This window comes from Neovison vison, chromosome 2 (genome assembly GCF_020171115.1).
Source record: "Neovison vison isolate M4711 chromosome 2, ASM_NN_V1, whole genome shotgun sequence".
Taxonomy (NCBI): Eukaryota; Metazoa; Chordata; class Mammalia; order Carnivora; family Mustelidae; genus Neogale; species Neogale vison.
Window position 1 is genome coordinate 85,864,963 of NC_058092.1, and position 19,751 is coordinate 85,884,713.

The 19,751-nt window shown below is 34.4% G+C and overlaps 1 protein-coding gene across 2 annotated transcripts in view; it reads right to left on the bottom strand.

Moving 5' to 3' along the window:
• Positions 1 to 19,751, bottom strand: part of SASS6 (SAS-6 centriolar assembly protein) — a 45,038-nt gene that overhangs the window by 24,333 nt on the left and 954 nt on the right. The window contains exons 2-11 of one of the 2 annotated variants that reach the window (XM_044238754.1): positions 15,270 to 15,330; positions 13,216 to 13,295; positions 12,730 to 12,834; positions 11,665 to 11,836; positions 10,920 to 10,985; positions 9,980 to 10,099; positions 3,817 to 4,008; positions 530 to 724; positions 332 to 421; positions 68 to 247 (exon numbers count right to left, since the gene is read on the bottom strand). In XM_044238754.1, the coding sequence (XP_044094689.1) occupies positions 68 to 247; positions 332 to 421; positions 530 to 724; positions 3,817 to 4,008; positions 9,980 to 10,099; positions 10,920 to 10,985; positions 11,665 to 11,836; positions 12,730 to 12,834; positions 13,216 to 13,295; positions 15,270 to 15,330 (1,261 nt within the window). The remainder of the gene's footprint in view (positions 1 to 67; positions 248 to 331; positions 422 to 529; positions 725 to 3,816; positions 4,009 to 9,979; positions 10,100 to 10,919; positions 10,986 to 11,664; positions 11,837 to 12,729; positions 12,835 to 13,215; positions 13,296 to 15,269; positions 15,331 to 19,751) is intronic. The other variant, XM_044238755.1, reaches the window with a different exon arrangement.

The following is a 19,751-nucleotide window of genomic DNA, read 5'->3' on the forward strand; positions in this document are numbered from 1 at the left end:
AGTACATCTGAGAAAATGTTATACTTTGCAAACAGTCACACATGCAAAAATATAAAATATTCACTACCTCTTGCTCTTTAATTCGGAGAGACTGTCCAACATCTTGTAATTCTTTTTGTTCCTTTTGTAATTTGTCTTCCTTCTCAGCCAAAAGCTTCTCTTGCTGAATAGTTACTGTATTCTTCAGTTTCAATTTACCCATTAAAGTTTTCAGATCTCCCTGTAGCTTCTTGATAATTTCATTTGCCTGTAAAAGAGCTTCATGTATATATCTCTCTCTCTACTTAACCCAAGAAAACTTAATATTCTATTATTTTTTTAAAAAACAAACCTTAAGAAGTTCCGCTGATAAGGATTTTATCGTAGCTTCAAGTTTTCCTAGTTGTACCTGATTTTTCTCACCATTCTCTTCTAAAGCCACCTGATACATATTTTTTAAAACATGAATAATTAATAGGATGTTTGTGTTTAAGAAAAGCATCACTTGTAAATGTGATCACCAATTTGTTTAAAAAATGTTTAAATAGACCTTTTGTTCCTGGATTGTATCAAATGCTTCTTTTGTTCTTAAAACAAGTTGGTCCTTATCCTTGATTTCCTGTTCTAAAACAGCCACTTTTGTTTGTAACTGATTAATATGCTTTTCTTTCTCGTGGCATTCTGCGTCTAGTGTAGAATTCTCTCTTCGCAAAGAGAGGACTTCTTGCTTAGCCCGCTGGAGCTCCTACAGGAAGAAAAAAAATGATGCAGTATGAAAAAGAAAAGTTGGCTGCTCTGGTTACTTATAATTAAGAGGTTTAAAAATTTTTTTAAGAAAGTAATAATTTTAAAGTTCTAGTAACTTTAAAAAAAAACAGAAATCACTCTAAAAGTGTATGTACCTTGTAGACTTGAAATATAATTGTAAGATACACTAATATCTAGTTCAATGACAATAAGGAAAATAATCCTGATTTATGAATAAATTACTACAACTTGTAAAAACTAGTAATAAGGATTTTCTGGTATCTCAAAATTTACACTTTAAAAAACCACCTAGGTAATAAATGCCCATTATAATAGATCTCAAAAACATAAATAAAAGCCCTATCATTCTAACATGTAGGCAGTGGTTCTCAGGCTAGTATGCATATTGAAATCACCTAGAGAGCTTTAAAATCCTACCAATGCCTGGTACCATCCCCAAGAGAGTCTTATTTATAAGTTAGCATGCGGTATGGCCCAGGAGCTAGGATTTTTAAGAGCTCTGCAATGGACAAGGGTGACAACCATGATCCACAGTTAATATTTTGCTCTGTTTAAAAGTGCTCATGCTGTGCAGTTTTATAATCAACCTTCTTTATATATTAGAAATATCTTTCCATGTCAACAAATATGTTAACACTTCTGGATTTCCTCTTGGTTCACTCTTTACAACAAAACCAAGTAAATATAATTGTTAATTAAAAACAGATTTTTAAAAATTTACAACAGATCACTTTATAATCAGGTAATACCAACAAAATACTGCCAGTATACAAAAATCCAGGATATAGTATTCCTAGATAACTTTCATTTTTAGCAAAACTTTACAAAATAATATTATAGTAATATGCCATAGTAGTTGTAGAAGCAAACCCTGCTATCAGACAGACTTGAATACAAATCAGGGTACTCTGGTGTAATCTTGGGAATTACTTAACCTCCCTAAATCTCAGTTCCCTCATTTGTAAAACAAAAATAATAATCACTTCATCTTCATAAAAACCTTAATGCAAATTGCTTAGCATAATGTCTGGCACACAGTAAATAAATGGCAGCAATTATATTCAGGGAACTAATGCTTAAAAGATAAACTTAACATGATTAGGTAATAATACTCAGAAGTTAAAAAAAAAAGTCCTCAGTGCAACAACACGGATGTAGTTAGAGAATATAATGCTAAGTGAAGTAAGTCAGTCAGAGATAGACAAATACCATATAATTTCACTCATACGTGGAATTTAAAAAAACAAATGAGCAAAGAAAAAAAAAAGAGAGATAGCCAAGAAACAGACTCCTTTTGTTTTTTTTTAATTTTTTTTTTTTTTAATTTATTAGAGAGAAAGAGAGCAGAAGCAGGCAGGGGGAGGGGCAGAGGAAGAGGGAGAAAAGCAGACTCCCCACTGAGCAGACAGCCAAATGCCAGACTCGATCCCAGGACCCTGAGATCATGACCTAAGCCAAAAGTAGATGCTTAACTGACTGAGCCACCCAGGGGCCCCAAGAAACAGACTCTTAACTATTAAAAACAAACTGATGGTTACCAAGGGGAGGTGGCAGGGGGGATGGGTGAAATAGGTGATGGGGATAAGGAATGTAGTTGTTATGATGAGCACTGGGTGATGTATGGGAAGTGCTGAATCACTATATTGTAGTGAAGCTAGTATCTGACTATACAATAACTAAAAATTTTTTTTTAATTCCCAGGACTCATAATTTTCAAGTCTTATGCAAATATTGGAAGAAATATTTTGATTAGGTTATATAATACCCATATAACAGAGCACACTGTTTATAAAGTAGCCAATTTCAGGCCTAAGATAAAAGAAGTCATATAGCATTATAATGACTATCCAATGTACTAGGAAGGCCACAATATTTTACGAACTACTAAGAAGGGTAAAGGGAGCAGGGACAATACAGTGAAGGGAGCAGGGAGGATACACTAAAAACACCTATGGAGGGGGCGCCTGGGTGGCTCAGTGGGTTAAAGCCTCTGCCTTCGGCTAAAGTCATGATCCCAGGGTCCTGGGATCGAGCCCCGCATCAGGCTCTCTGCTCAGCAGGGAGCCTGCTTCTTCCTCTCTCTCTGCCTGCCTCTTTGCCTACTTGTGATCTTTGTCTGTCAAATAAATAAAATCTTAAAAAAAAACAAACAAACAAACCACACCTATTGGGGCAGAATACTGAGAATCAGAACATAAAATCAGTCTAGCTTTAGAGTTTCCTAAGCACAAGAGACTGGTGAAATGGAGTGGGAAGTCTCATCAGCTTGAGCAACACTGGTGATGTTTGTATTTAAATATGATGGACTTAACAAAATCTGCATTTTCTGATTAATTCATGATAATAATGTATAATGCTAGGAAGGAATCTATCATCAGGGCCAAACCATCAATAATGTGCCACTATAGCAAGATTTTCAAAATGTCTCTGCTGCCTGAAAGAACAAGGGAATAAATACTAAAGACAAGCAAATAAGAGGATTCCAATCCTTGCTCTTCCACTTACTATGTGACCTTAGACAAGTTACTTAACCTCTCTGTGTCTTAGTTCATCATCTGCAAAATGGGAATAATAGTACCTTTTTTAAAAACATTGTTATAAGAATTAAATGGGTTAATATATGTAAAGCAATTAAACAGCACCTGTCACATAGCATGTGTTCAGTATACCTTAGTTATTATCATTACTAATATCATTGTTATTAGACACAACTTCATATAGTTGTCTGACATGTTAAGTAGGCTGAACGAACCAGTCCTGTCAAGACTGAATATGCTGAGCTACAGACAGTGTGGAAATCAAAAGTACACTGAAAAATCTAAAGGCAGTGTCAATGAAGTGTTCCTCAAGACCATAACTAAAAATATCCAAGTTTACCTCAGTTCTGTTCTGAATTATCCGTTTTCATCAGATTTTAGATTCTCAAGCTTTTTTTGCAACATCTGATTACCCTAATACCACCACGACAACCTTGAAAAGCATCAGAAGTATTACACAAGTAATAAAGTCACCAAATTAAAATGTTATTTTAAATTGGAGGTAGAGGGAAACAAACCCAAAGTTCAATACCTCTTCAACACCAGACAGTTTTGTTTTAAGTTCTCTGATGGTAGAGTCTCCTTTATATTTCCTTTCGGTTAGGTCTTTATTAGCTGTTTCTAACTCAGATAATTTGTTTTGTAGTTGCTGGATGTTTCGTTGATGGAGGATTTCTAAATCTTTTTTCTGTTGTTCATGCTGCTGTTGGTACTGGACCTGTGCCTATTATATAATAAAAATATAGTACCAAAATTCAAAACAACAAAAAACCAAAACAAATAAAATACAGGAAGATTTGAAGAAAAATTAATCTTAGTTATTCTTCGATGTGATTATAACATTTCCCTGTTTTAAAGAGGATCTATTTTCAATTATGGATTTCATGAAGAAGAAAGATCAACAAAGGCAAATTTACCATTATGATCTTGTCCTTAATTCCTGCTTCTGTAAAACCCTCATATATTTATAAGGACAGTCTTCAAGTTAAGGGAAGAATCATATATGATTAGGTTAAAAAACTGCAAAACAGTATAGTGTAAACCTATTTGTGTTTAAAAAAAAATGAACAGGTACATAGGGAATTTCCAGTATTCATTTTAAATACCATTATATTATTTCAGTTTTTTACAACAATGTATATTTTTAATAACAAAAAACTCTAAAACTTTAAAATTAACAAGGTATTATTCAATAGTTCAGTCTTACATTTAGTAGCAACATTTAACCAAGATAAAATTTGAATATGGTTATAACTGTGTAATCTCTGGTGCCTGTTTGAATCATATCACTAGTCTGTTTACCATTTCTGTTGATGAACACTATCAAATCCTAAGTACCTTTCAAACATAAAGTATATTTTTTGGATTATGAAAGTGATACATACTCTTAAGTGCACAAAGAAAATTACAAATGACCAATAATCTCATCCAGGGAGTCACTTTAAGTATTTATTTTGGGAATATATATTGCTAATATATTTATATTGATATCACCCATACACATACAATATACATTAAGTTTAACTAACATATTTTAAGTTTAAGACCAAACCACTGATACAAGTTAATCGTACTTTTTATTCGTTGGCATTTGTACCTTTTCTTTTTGTTTTAAGATTTTATTTTAGAGATAGAGCCCAGGGGAGAAACAGAGGTAGAGGGACAAGCAGACTCTGAGCTGAATGCAGAGCCTGATACAGGGCTCAATCCCATGACCCCGAGATCATGACTTGAGCCAAAATCAAGAGTCAGACGCTCAGCATACTGAGCCATCCAGATACCCTGCATCTGTACCTTTTCAGAGCATTAAAAAAAAATCTGTAAACACTTTAATAGCTGTACAATATTCCATTCTATGGATGTACTATAATTCACTTAAACCCTGCATTACTATGGATAGGGACTTTCCAATTTTTCACAATTAGAAATAAATCTATGATTGCTTTTGTACACAAGACATACATCCAAAATTCAGATTATTTATGATCAATTAGAGGTCAAAAAATGTAAACAGGGGTGCCTGGGTGGCTCAGTAATTTTATGTCATGTTCGGTGTGGAGCCTAGTTAAAAAGAAAAAAAAAAACAAAAACAAAAAAATAAACAAATACAAAATGTGATGTAAGTTACAAAATTACATTCCAAAAAAGTACCTATTCAAAAATTCTTAAAAGAATAGGGGAGTGTCTCCCTCACAAAATACTTGGAATTTTATATATATTATATATAGAAGTGTGTGTGTATATAATATATACATAGAATTTCATATAACTACTTTAAAATTCTCTCATTTTTTGAAAAATGGAAGGGAGGGAGAAGGCAATAAAAGAGAGAAAAACAGAAAAAGTTCAAAAAAGACTGAAAATGAAGGTGGGAAGAAAACCCTGAAGGAACAATCAAGAAGAATAAAGAGTAAACTGGGAAAGATGCTAATGTAACTGTTGAAGAAGGTAATTAAACACACTGAAGGCAATAAAGGCAACAAAAATAAAGGACTGGTTTTATTCCAGTGATACTAGAATTTTGGAGTTTTTGTTTAAAAAAGGAAAGGAAGTGTGAGGGATACAACTACAACATGTACATTTTCTACTTTGTTCACTGCAGGTAATTCTGATACACACTAAAATTTTAAAATCACCGCCTATAGAGCACCTGGGTGGCTCAGTTGGTTAAGTATCTGACTCTTGATTTCAGCTCAGGCCATGATCTCAGAGTCATGAAATTGAGCCCTGAATCAGGCTCTGCACCGGGCATGGAGCCTGCGTAAGATTCTCTCTCCTCTTCCTCTGCCCTTCCCAGTACCAAACCCTCCCCACACACCAGCCATCCCTCCAAATAAACAAACAAACAAAATCCATTATCATTTATTACATTAAAGTGGAAAAATGACATGATTATTTGATTAAATCCCTCAAAATCATTTCATCTAACTTAGCGCTCTTTGGATTAACTCTCAGGACCCAGAACAAAAGACAACTTTCTCAGATGCACAGCAAACATCATTCTTGAAGATGAGATACTTTGGGGTGCCTGGGTAGCTCAGTGGGTTAAGCCTCTGCCTTCAGCTCAGGTCATAGTCTCAGTGTCCAGGGATCGAGCCCCGCATCGGGCTCTCTGCTCAGCAGGAAGCCTACTTCCCCCTCACTCTCTCTAACTGCCTCTCTGCCTACTTGTAATCTCCCTCTGTCAAGTAAATAAATAAAATCTTAAACAACAACAAAAAAAAGAGGAGATATTTTATTTATCAAAAAAAGAATAGAATGAGTAAAGGATTCCACTACTTCTTAGCATTTTTTCTATACAAGAAAAAAAGTCATTAATTTAAAAAAAATTACCATTTTTATACATTATATATCTACCTGAAAAACCTAAGACAATCAGCCCTAAATCTATCAGAATCGGTATATATAATGTACAATTAATGAATATGACATTAATGCACAACAGCATCAATCAGAAAGTTATCATAGTGGTGGGACATACTCCAATTTATAGAGCAAAAAACTGTAAAATCTCTTAGGCAAAAAAATTTAGTAAGAACTGTAAAAAAAAATAAAAAGAAGAAAAGGAACAAAGAAAGAAAACAGAGGGAAATAAAAGGCAAACTATAAGCCTGTTTTAAATAAGACCTGAATAAATGAAAAGATATTTCTAACCCTCTTCTGGGTTAGAAAATCCCAAAAGATATTAGTTCACCCCAACACTCCAAAACAAGCTCAAATATACAAAGGAATTTAGAATATATTAAAGGTTGCATTTTAAATCAGTGGAATATATGGTATTAGAACAAATGACTGACTTGATATCAAAAAATACCTATCTCATATTGTACTCCACAAAAATATACTCCAGATTAAAAAGTTAAATACAATATATCTGACAAAGGACTTATGTCCAGATCAGACAAATCTGTAAGTAAAATACTAATAGTCTAATTTTAAAATGGGCTAGGAGCACCTCAACTCAGTTGGTTAAGCATCTCCCTTTGCTTCAGGTCATGCCAGGGTCTTGGGATGAAGCCCCACATTGGGCTCCGGACTCAGCGCAGAGTCTGCTTTTTTTTGTCTCTGCTACTCCCCCAGGCTGTGCTCTCTCTCTCTCATACTCGCTCACTCTCCCCTTCTCTCTCTTAAATAAATTTTAAAAAATCTTTAAAAATAAACAAAAATAAAAATGGGCTAAAGAGGCAAGAGAATTCTTGAACTTCCTATGAGAATATCCAGGTGGTCAAGACGCATATGAAAATGTATGCATTATTATCATACTGGTAAACTGGTATTCCACTTTAAAACAAAGACTTACCAACAACAGCCAAACTGTGGTAAGAGAGCAAATACCCACCAAATGATCAATGTATAAAGAAAATGTGGCATATATACACAATGGAATATTACTCAGCCACCAAAAAGAATAAAACCTTGCCACTTGCAATGTGAGTGGAGCTAGAGTGTATTACGCTAAGTAAAATAAGTCAGATAGAGAAAGACAAATACCATATGATTTCATTCATACGTGCAATTTACTAACAAAACAGATGAACATAGGGGAAGGGAGTAGAAAAGAGAGAAGGAAGCATACCATAAGAGACTCCTAATGATAGAGAACAAACTGAGAATTGATGGAGGGAGGTGGGTGGGAGACGGACTAAGTGGGTGATGGGTATTAAGGAGGACACTTCTTATGATGAGTACTGAGTTTTATATGTATATGATAAATCTCTAAATTCTACTCCTGAAACCAATATTGTACTATATGTTAACTAACTTGAATGTAAATAAAAATTTGAAAAAGAAAAAAAAAAGAAATAAAATGAAGACTATAACAAGAGACAAAGACACTGTACAATTTATTAAGGAGTGACTCCAACAAGAAGATATGAAAATTGTAGATAATTACGTACCCAACATATATTTTATTATGCACCCAACATACTTGGGGAGCACCCAAACACATAAAGCAGCTAACAACAAACATAAAGTGTTGGTGAAGATGTGGAGAAAAACGAACCTTCATGAACCTCATGTAAACTGGTGTAGCCGCTGCAGAACAGTATGGAGGTCCCTCAAAAAAATTAAAAATAGAAGGGCACCTGGGTGATTCAGTCTGTTACGCATCTGCTTTTGGATCAGATCATGATCCTAGAGTCCTAGGATTGAGACCCACATCCGGGCTCCTAGCAGGGAGTCTGCTTCTCCCTCTCTATGCTGCTCTTCCTGCTCATTCTCTCTCACACATGCTCTCAAATAAATAAATAAATAAATAAACCTTTAAAAATATTTTTTAAAATAGAACTACCCATAAGGGCTCCTGGCTGGCTCGGTCAGAAGAGCATGTGACTTCTGATCTCAGGGTTGTGGGTTCAAGCCCCAAATTGGGTGTAGAGATTACTAAAGAAAATAAAGGTTAAAAAAAAACCTGCCCTACGATTCAGTAATCACACTACTGTGTATTTACCCGAAGAACACAAAAACACAAATTCAAAAGGATATATGCACTCCTATGTTTACTGAAGCATTACCTACAATAGCCAAATTGTGGAAGCAGCCCAAGCATCTCCCAACAGATGGATGACGAAGATGTGGGTTGTTTGTGTGTGTATGTGTGTGTGTGTGTGTGTGTTCCATTAGACACAAATATATATATAAAACAGAACACTGTTCAGCCACAAAAAAAAAGAATGAAATCTTGCCAATTGTAACAAGATGGATGGAGCCAGAGTACAATGTTAAGCAAAATAAGTCAATCAGAAAAAGACAAATATCATATGATTCCACCCATATGTAGAATTTCAGAAAAAAAGGAAATGGACAAAGGGAAAAAAGACAAACCAAAAAAGAGACTCAAAATTATAGAGAACAAACTGATGGTTATTTAAGCAGGGGTGTGGGGTGGAGGGAATAGGTAAAACAGGTGATGGAGATTAAAGAGTACACTTATGATGAACACTGAGTAATGTATATTATTGTTGAATTACTGTATCGTAAACCTGAAACTAATATAACACTGTATGTTAACAATACTGGAATTAAAATTAAAAACTTAATAAAGATGAAAAAAAAGAATAGGGGGAAATAAATACTGTCATACCCTATCTTTCAGATTTGGTAAAATCTTTTTGGCTAGCATATTTGCAATATCCAATAGTATCTTATATAGGTATACTGCAATCTCACTTCTAGGAACAAAGAATGTTCATTGCAATATTATTTGCATAAGCCAAAATAATGAAGCATTTAAATGTACATCAGTTGGGTAAGTAGTTAATTTATGTTATACCCAAATAATGAATACTATGTAGCCACTAAAAAGGAATATCTGAACTGATAAAGAATGACCTATGATGTCATGTTAGGTGAAAAAAGTTACAATCAATATATACTGTAGGACTCCATTAGCACAGAATACAACCAAAACCCACTATCCATGTACAAATATATGATTTACATACTTCTAAATTTGTAAATATCAACAAATATTTACAAAGGACATATTATTTACATATAAAGAGAAAAGTCTGGAAAAACATATCAAAATGTTTATAAATTACCTCTATGTAATAAGAATTTTAAGGAGCAACTTTATTTTTTTATATACTTCTGTAATGTTTGAACATATTAAAACAAGCATATATTACTTTTATAACAAAGTGACTAACAGCAGCAACAAAATAATTTTCTATTTTCTTTAATGGTCATACCTGCAAGGCCTTTTCTTTCTCATTCGTCAGTTCCTGGGAATGTTTATTTGACAATGCAGCTGTGTGTGATGCCCATTCATTCTGCAACTTATCTAATTCTTGGATTTTTTCTGATAATGTCTGTATTAGAGTTCAATTCAAAATATTAATTAAGTCTTGTGAATGTTATTACCTTAGAACATGACAATATTTACAAAGGATATTAAAGAAAAGGAATCACAGCTTTCCAAAACATCAAAGCCTCTTCCTACACAGATTTTTTTTTTCATTTGAGGAAATCAAGATTAGAATAAAAGAATTTTAGAGCTAACATGGCCCAGAAGGCAAGCTTAACTATCTTTAACCTTTTAGTTAAGTCTGGCTCTTCACCACCCAATCTCCTCCTGTGACATTAAGAAATAAAGCAGCCCAGGATAGAGCAAGTCAATTGCATGGAGTGGTTCACTTACACACAATCAAACTGATGGGCTATGTTGTTCAGGACAATTTCTGCCTGAAGCCATGCCACTTATCAGATACTGGGGTCCTCAGTTTTAAGGACTAAGAGCAAAAAATAGTAGCTCTGACTGAAATGATAATAAGCCTATCAGAATAATTCATAACACTCGTATGGAAGGGAAAAGGTTAGAAGATACGAACTGAAACATCATTTTAGACAGGAGGTGTGAGATGAAAAAAAGGGCAAAGAACTGACATGTGACAGGTACTATATATTATTTAATGAAGACCTGGAAGGTAACAAATGTTTGGATGGAATCAACTATCAGAGAAAGGATCAGATTAAGACAATTTACTCATAGGGGAAAGGTGACAAAAAGGAGAAGGAAATCAAAGATAACATGCTTTAAAAAATAATACACAAAAGCCTGGACAGGATTCAAGAAGTCATTCAGAGCCAATGTTTAGAGGACGCACAAAGACAAAATGAAATCTGAATTACCTTTTGTGTGAAATTCAGTTGCCTAGTAACATCATCTAGTGATTGAATCAATGATAATTTTTCTTCCTATTTATAAAATAAAATTACACAGTTTACAATTTAATCATCTATAGCTGTGTTACTCAAAGTACAGCATCAGCATCACCTTGAGAGTTTGTTAAAAATGCAGAATTTCTGGTTCCACTTTAGGTCTTCTGCTTCACAAACAGAATGAGCAAGATCTCTAGAGGATTTATGTACCACTATAATTTGAGATGCACTAATCTATAGCTTTGACTAAAACGACTTTCTGAAAACTATAAAGAGGTATCCTAATGTTTTTTTCTTGCTCCTTATACCTTATAAAATTATTGGGCATTTTGTAATTCTCAATATACACTTTCATATCTTTTTCCTTGAGACAGGTGTAATACAATAGTAGATGTTTCCATACTTATCTACCAGTTGATGAAACCATGGTATAAACAGTTTAAGTGACCTGCCCCAGATCACAGAAAATTAATAAAAATGATGGGACCTAGTTTCTCAATTTTGGGCCCAGTTCTACTCTCACTGAATCTTGATTAAATGGAAAAAAAAAAAAACCCAATAAGGTAAAAATTCCTTACATATTATAAAAACTTACTAGACATCTTTAAAAATACTTTATTCTGAAAACAAAAACCAATAGCACTATGCTCTTCAGTGACTTATCAGAGACTTTTGGTACTTATTTTTAAAAGAGTAACTTGAATTTAAATCTTACCTTGCTACATTTCAAACAGCTGGCTAAAAACTTCTTTATTTCCACATCACTTCCAGGTAAAAGTTTTAATGAGAGGTGCGTAAGATGCTTAAAAGGATTTGTCTCTACCACATTTAAAAAGGCAGGTGAGTTATCCAAAATAGGTGATGAAGAAACTAACTGTAGCAAAAACCTTTGAAAAGAAAGTATCACAAAATAACAACACTTATGAGATAGTGAAATTCTCCCACTGAATAAATGCCAGTGAATCATCGATGATTAGAAACACTGGGAAAGGGGGCACACTGGAATCACAGGAGCCAATATAAAAGGACTCCCAGTGGTAAAACTGGATAAGCTAATAGCAAAATGAAAAAACTGAGCAAGAAACATAGAAAGGATTTACTGTAATACACTGAATATACAAATGTTCATGAGCTCACAATGAAAGACAAAGCAGAAAAATAAAACCAAAAACCCACTGAAAGCACAAAAGTAATTAAAATAACAACTCTTTACTCTAAAAATTGACAATTTAAAAGAATTAAGCATTTATCTTTTTCTTTCCAGAGTAATCAAACAGCCCAAACTGATGAGGAAAAGTTCTCCTTTATAAAAGAATTATACTTAATAAATAAAAAAGGAAGGATAGAATTAGAAATGCAAAACTTTGTAGTTCCTAAAAAAAATAAGTGATTCAAACAACAATCATCAATTGATGAAACCAAAAGACAAAAGGTTAGTCAACTTTACAATGAAAGGATCAGGATTTAGTATCACACAAACATGAATATACACATACAAACACAAACTCATTCCTCTTATCCAAGTTCATTATAAAATCATGTACTTGATGCTGTTAAATATTTCAGATAGTTGTAATGTCTCTGTCAAGACATGAAAATTAAGGAGTAAATATTTTTATTTTAACCATGATTCCTTAAAATTTGTTATTTAATAGCCCTAAGCCCAATTAAAAATAGGAGTACTTATAACACATACAAAGTATCTTGCCATCAATTTGTTTTACAAAGAAGAGTTTGTCTTGAGAGAATTCTAATGACATAGTGCTCTCATGAGACTTACCTTGGAATTTCTTTGGCTTGTTCTTGAGTACACTGCTGAAGGAGATCTATAAATTTCTGTGGGAAAGCTAAGAAGTCTACCAGAAGGCCTTGCTGGAATTTTAAACTATGCAGAAGAAAAGAGTTTTAAAAAATTTAATTACTATCTTTAATTATAATTTAAACCCTAAAATATTCTTTTCTTATTTACCAAATACCCATTAAAATCAAGAACTAGAGAACTTTTTTATAGAATTTATCCCATGGGAGGGGAAAAGTCAATATATTTAGCTAAAGCTCCAAATTCAAGCTGTTTTAAGCAGAATTCTGATAAGCTATAGAATATTTACTTTCAAAAACATCCTGAATAATTATAGTATAAGCAGTCCAGCATTCTCAAAATACCAAAGGTTCATAATACGTTGCATTTCAAAGACAATAGTACCAATACATTAATAAAACTTATTTCCTAGATTAAATATAAAAACAGAAAAATAGATTTAGTTACCTCTGAAAATCTTCCTCGGAAATAACAAGGTTATATAGAAAAAATGGATCAGTATCATCAGTCAGACGGATAACTAAATCCTAAAAGAAAGATTTTATTTTTTAATGTTTTCAATAGATAGGCTTTTAGAGAAATCTCTTCCTTCTTAGAAGTGGAATTATCCAATAACAACAATTTATCACCAATATTCTTCAGGTGACTCTGTTTTCTGGTACAGCTGGATTTCCATTAGTCTTTAAGAGACTTAAGAATCTTAAACAGGGATAAATATTCCGCTCCTTGAGAGTCATGCAGGAGTCTATACAAACTAATTAAATGCTAGGAGTTGAAGGCTGAGGAATACCATCCTATTAGAGGCTTGGAAGAATTGAGACCTAGTCCTTGCTGCACTATACCATGATAATATTTTACCACTGGCCACATCATATTCAATTAGATTTTCAGTTTCCCACAAGTTAATTGTCTAATACTTCAAAAGTGCCAATATATCAGCAGAAATGACAATCAATCATGTATCCTAATAAAGGAGTATTTGCCTCTCAGCCAGAGGACAGGGGTATCAAGTAACATGTTGCCAGGGCTTCTTCCTATGGGCCTATTCTCTCCTATTCCAGGTGGCCCGGTGACATGGAGCTCCATCTGTTTTCAGTTTCACATGAAGTAAATATCTTTCATAAAGACCACTTTCTACATAAACTTACAGTACGGCAGAACATCACAGCAGCTAAAGCTGACAGAGAAGTACACAGAAATTATGTACTTTAGAGAACACTTATGTGACGAAAACAAGCATAGCAACAAGATGATGGAGGCCTAATGAAGAACTAAACAGTACTCAGGTTAAGAATAAGCTTCCACTTTGAAATAAAATCTACTCATGGCTACCGAGGAACTGCTAGGGTCCTAGAAAAATCTGAACACTTACGGGTAGAGCTATAAAAATGAAGAGGAACAGCAGACCTAAGGAATCACATGTAAAAAATATAACATATAATCTCTACTCCAGAAATTAGCAATCTGGGTATTTGCTCTACCTCAGAATGTCCTGTTCTTTAGGCAGCTTCTCCTGCAGTACTTCTTGAAATTCACCCCAAGATGCTATAAAAAACTGAAGCTACTACTAATACTACAAGGTCCTTGAATATCATGTTTAGGGAAAGCTATGATACAGAGAAAACAGATGCTGTACTTCTTAGTCATCTTGTCTGTATCCAGATCACTGCTAATGACTCATACTTTTGAAGATCATATAGGACTGATGCTCTAAAAGCCTCCCTTCAAAAGGTAAAGACTCAAAAATATCTCCTTTGCAGTGCTTCCATTCATTCTAACCTCACATATGCAACATGAAATGCCAATTCTACAGGGTAGCAATATATATTCTAGCAACTTACAAGGGTACTGGGCAAAACTAACCAATTCTCCCAATCCCCAACCCTTCCTGTATGCTTTAGAAACAGATGGTACAGGGGCACCTGGATGCCTCAGTCAGTGGGGCATCTGACTCTTCATTCCAGTTCAGGTCATGATTTCAGGGTCGTGAGATCAAGTCCTGAGTAGGGCACACTCAGCGAGGAGTCTGCTTGAGACTTTCTTTGTGCTCTCTCCCTCTGCCCCTTCCCCGACATACATATAGATAAATAAAGTCTTAAAAAAAAAAAAGAAGAAGAAGAAGAAGAAGAAATATATGGTATAGGGGTGCCTGGGTTGGAACCTCTGTCTTCAGCTCAGGTCATGATCCGAGGGTCCTGGGATAGAGTCCTGCATCGGGCTCTCTGCTCAGCAGGGAGCCTACTTCCCCACCCCACCCCCCACCTCTCTGCCTACTTGTGATCTCTGTCAAATAAATAAATAAATAAAATCTTTAAAAAAAAAAAATGTATGGTATAATAATCTCTCAATCATTGTCTTAGTAGATTCTACCACCCCAGATTAGCAAGCTACAAACTGGCCCAAAACTGAAAAGCAAATTGGTGTAACAAAAGTAGTAATAATGCATAGAAATTACATTTCCCCCCAAAAATGAAAATATTTCAAAAGAAATTAATACCAACCTTTCTGTGAACTGGATTGGAAACTGACTGTAGTTCAATGCTCACTCTAACACTTACTCTCCTGTACGAAAAGATATACCCAATTGTCAGAAACATTCGTATGGCAGGAATTAGCACTCATTCGTCCGAGCTGAAGTTTTCAGTCTTAAGCTGTAAGATCTTCCACTGGTATTCCCTAAATTATGAACAGATATTTCGGAAGCATACCAGATTTTAAGTTTAAGTTCTTGTTCTTCCACTAGTAAATAATCAGGTTTTTTACCAGAGATTATATTTTTCTCTCCTGTAAAATGGGATTATTGTGACAATCAAATGAGATAAACGATGTGGAATTCCCATTACTAGCCTGGAATATAACCTACTGCCCAGATCCTGAAATAGCACCTACTGAAAGCCAAACAAACCAATGACTTAATAACAATTTCCTACATTAAAAAAAATTTACCATTTCAAACGATCTAATTGATTCCATTTAAAAAACTTAAAATGTGTAGTACCGGAATACATGGAATGTTTACAATCCAGGAAGTAAGATAACACATTCCCCTCCCTTATACATACACAAAATCCACCAAATACATCTGCTCAATATAGTCCCTATCCAATACATCCACGGAAGTACATCAACAGTGTATTATCCACCTTACCTAGAGTAACTCTAAACTTCAAAAAAACCCGTAGCTTTCCACATTCTCTGCTGCATCTCAGAGAATTCAGCATCAGACAGAGGCATATAAATCAAGGTGCTCATAACCATTTATCAAACTGAGCAAAGACGCTTAAATGATGAAGGAAATAAAGGGAAAAACTGGTGAAAAAACATCTCAGTACAAAAAGTTCTATATTTTGCTAGAATTAAATAACAATGGCTGTTCCCTGATGTGTAGGAAACAAAAGTAAATAGAATTTTAGGCTATTCTTCCAAAGTTGTTTTAAAATTTTCCCACATTCTGCTACTTATCCAGTGCAGAAGTAAAAGGTATAGACCTAGCAACCAAGTGTTAGAAAAACTTGGTAACAGTTGACCAAGAACAGATTCAATTGTCAGATTTTTAACAGATTTTTTTATGCTCCAACTTAAAAATAATTTTTTTGGCATTTTATGTCATTTTAGTTAAGCTTCCTATTGAACAAATGATTGGATGCTAAATCTTAGTATGATGAGGTTACCATATGATAAGGTTACCATAACTTATGTTATCTGAAAAAAAAACAAGCAGCACTGGCAAATACCACAGATAGGAAGAATTATTTTTAGAACAGAAAATGTTTTTTATTTTTCTATTATCTGGTGCAATATATGTGAAACAGATTAGATTTCTACTCTCATTCTACTTAAATGAAGTATTCTGGGGATGTCTGGGTGGCTCAGTCTATTAAGTGTCTGCTTTTGGCTCAGGTCATGATCTCAGGGTCCTGGGATCAAGTCCTGCATCAGGTTCCCTGCTCAGCAGCAGCTGCCTGCAGCTCCCCTTGCTTGTGTGTGTGTGTGGCTCTTGCTCTCTCTCGTTCCTTCTCTGACAAATAAATAAAATCTTTTAAGAAAAATTAAGTATTCTCGGGGGAAAAAACTTTCAGTTTCCTAATCTGTGAGATAAGTGAATTGAGTTGGGGTTGTGAGGACCTTTCCTGATCTATATTGTCATTATGCTTGGTTTTTGTCTTGCAGTTTTTTCTAAAACATCCTGCCACAGGGGATGTGACACTGCAGTAGGTAACTTTTTATGGTGACATACACTTTCAAAAGTCCTGTCATACTTGATAAATTTGTTTCAAAAAAATCAAAAGATCATTTAGCAAAGTATTCTTTAGCTACTATTGGAAGAATCACATTAATATAATTTAAGAAGGATATTAATGATATTGTTGCATAAATTCCAAATGTCTATAATGCATTACTTTCAGGAGAAAAAGGGAGGAGGAAAGGCCCATAGATTAAACCTCTCCTTCCTGCCCCAACATCTACTGTAGAAAAACCTGAGCTTTCAGAAAATACAGTATCTGAAATCACAATCTTATTTTCTCCATTAAATAGTTGTCAGAGGGACAACATAAAACAAATCAATAAAAACTCAAAAAAATGCTGTTTCTCAAAATAAATGTCATAATCCGAACAACGCATAAATTCACATAACATCCTCCCTCTCAGTCAGATTTGGCATTATCAGAATTGGATTCTAGCCCACCTCCGCCACCTAGAAGCTGTGACCTGAGCCTTTCAATTCAAACAAATAAAAGCTACTGTAAGCCAGGTAGTATGCTGGATGCTAGGGATACAAACAGAAATAAACATGGTCCATGTCCTCAAATCAGATTAAATGACTCTATCCAGACTTTGCTTCTGATTGTATTTTAGCATTTTAGTGCTTCAGGGGAAGGAAGGGAAGGACTGCTAACACTGAGCACCCACACTACTGAGTACCTACCCTGTGCTTTACATATATCGTATTTAAAACAATAATCTTACTAAGAGTTATGTCTGTTTTACAAAGGAAGAACCTGAGGTGCACTGTTACAAACTTGGTTAAAACCAAGTTATAGAGCCCAAATTAGAACTCAGACCTTTCACCTTCACTGTTCTATCTAATAAATGAATAAGGGCAATTAATTTCAACTTTGGTAACTTTGAAAAGGTCCTTATAATGAAGGGATTTAAGACAAACCTTGAAGGTTATGAAAGAAAAAGCATTTGAGGCAGGGAGAAGAGCAGGAATAAGGGTATGGTACTGAGAGTATGAGATACATGCAATGGATAAGTAGTCTTACGTGACTAGCATATGGGGAACAGAACTTCTAAAACAAAAATTAAAAAAGAGGTTGGTGTCAAACCATGGGCTTCAAAATCTGCATTACTTCAGTCCAGAGTTCTCTGAGTTATCTTCCACTGAAGTTCCTTCTTATGACTTTAGTGCACTGATGTCACTTCATGCATTAATCACATCTTAATAATAACTAAATGTTTAGTGCATGCCTATAATACTTCAGGCACTGTTTTAAACACTGTGTATGTATTAACTCATTTCATCCTCCTAATAATCCCATGAGGCAATTATTTTTATCATCATTAATTTAAAGATGAGACACAAAGAAAAAAATGATTGTACGGTATAAGTCAATAAGTGACAGAAATGAGATTTAAACCCAGATAATCTGGCTCCAGAGCCTGAACTCTTAACCTGTGCTATTGTACCTCTCCCAAGAAGATCTTTTTGTTTCCCCTATTAAGTGTGAGTTCCTTGAGGCCCAGAATGAAAATTGTTTCCATTGTTGTTGACGTTGTTGTCAGGAGGCAGAGGAGTAAAAAGAGAGGAAGCTAGACCATTTCAGCAGGTAGGACAATTATTGGCACACAGTAGGTATTCATAAATATTTGTTGAGCTGAACCGGCCTTGAATATTTAACTAAAGTCTGGATTACTTTCCCTATGGGTCAGGGGCCAGCATATTTTCTGTAAAGGGCCAGATAGTAACTACTTTAGGCTTTGCAGGCCAAAGGTCTCGGTCACGATTATTCATGTCTGCTCTTACGGTACAAAAGCAGCTTGACAATTCTTAAATGAGAATGGCTGCGTTCCAATAAACCTTTACTTAAAAAAATGGGCAGAAGGCCACCTGGCCCGTGGGCTCGTTTGCTGATCCCTGCTACAGGTGATAGAAATATATCAAAGATTTCTAAACAAGAGAAGTAAAATGATTGACAATGCATTTTAAGAAGGTAACTGTGATGACAATATAATGAAATGGAGAAGAATTAAGAGTTCCAGTGTTAGAATCAGAAATGATGCTCTCCCCCTTTATATTTCTAAAATTATTCCAAAACAGGGCTGTCCAACAGAGATACAATGGAGGCCACAAATATGAGCCAAATATATAATTTTAAATTCTCTAGAAACCACATTAAAAAAATTTAAAAGGAACAGGTAAATTAACTGTAATAATTTTCTTAAATATAATCAATATGTTAAATATAAATATTTCCAATGTTTATGATATACAGAATATATTTATTAACATTTGTTATATTAATAATTTATATCCCATATATATTATATTCAATATATCCAAAATAGTGTCATCTATACAGGCAACATAAAAATTATGATATTTCACATTCTTTTTCATAAGTAAATCTTCAAAATTCAATGCACATTTTACTCTTACCACACATCAGTTCGGATTAGCTCCATTTCAAAAGTCCAGTAACCGTGACTCTCATACTGGACAGCACAAAAGAATGACCACATCAAACACCCTACAGTATCTCCACCTGCAACTGCTAGTTTTGGTATCTCCTTGCCTGACCTGCGGGCTGACGTTAGACCCAATTCTGAACTATAAGCTAGCTTCACATTACTCAATAAAGCAATGTCTTCATTTCTAACGTCACATTTCCAAACCATTTAGTTTCCATAAACATCTTCAGGATCCATCCTCATATCATGTACGCAGGCACCTTAAGTCAGTTTTTCAAATGAGGAAACAA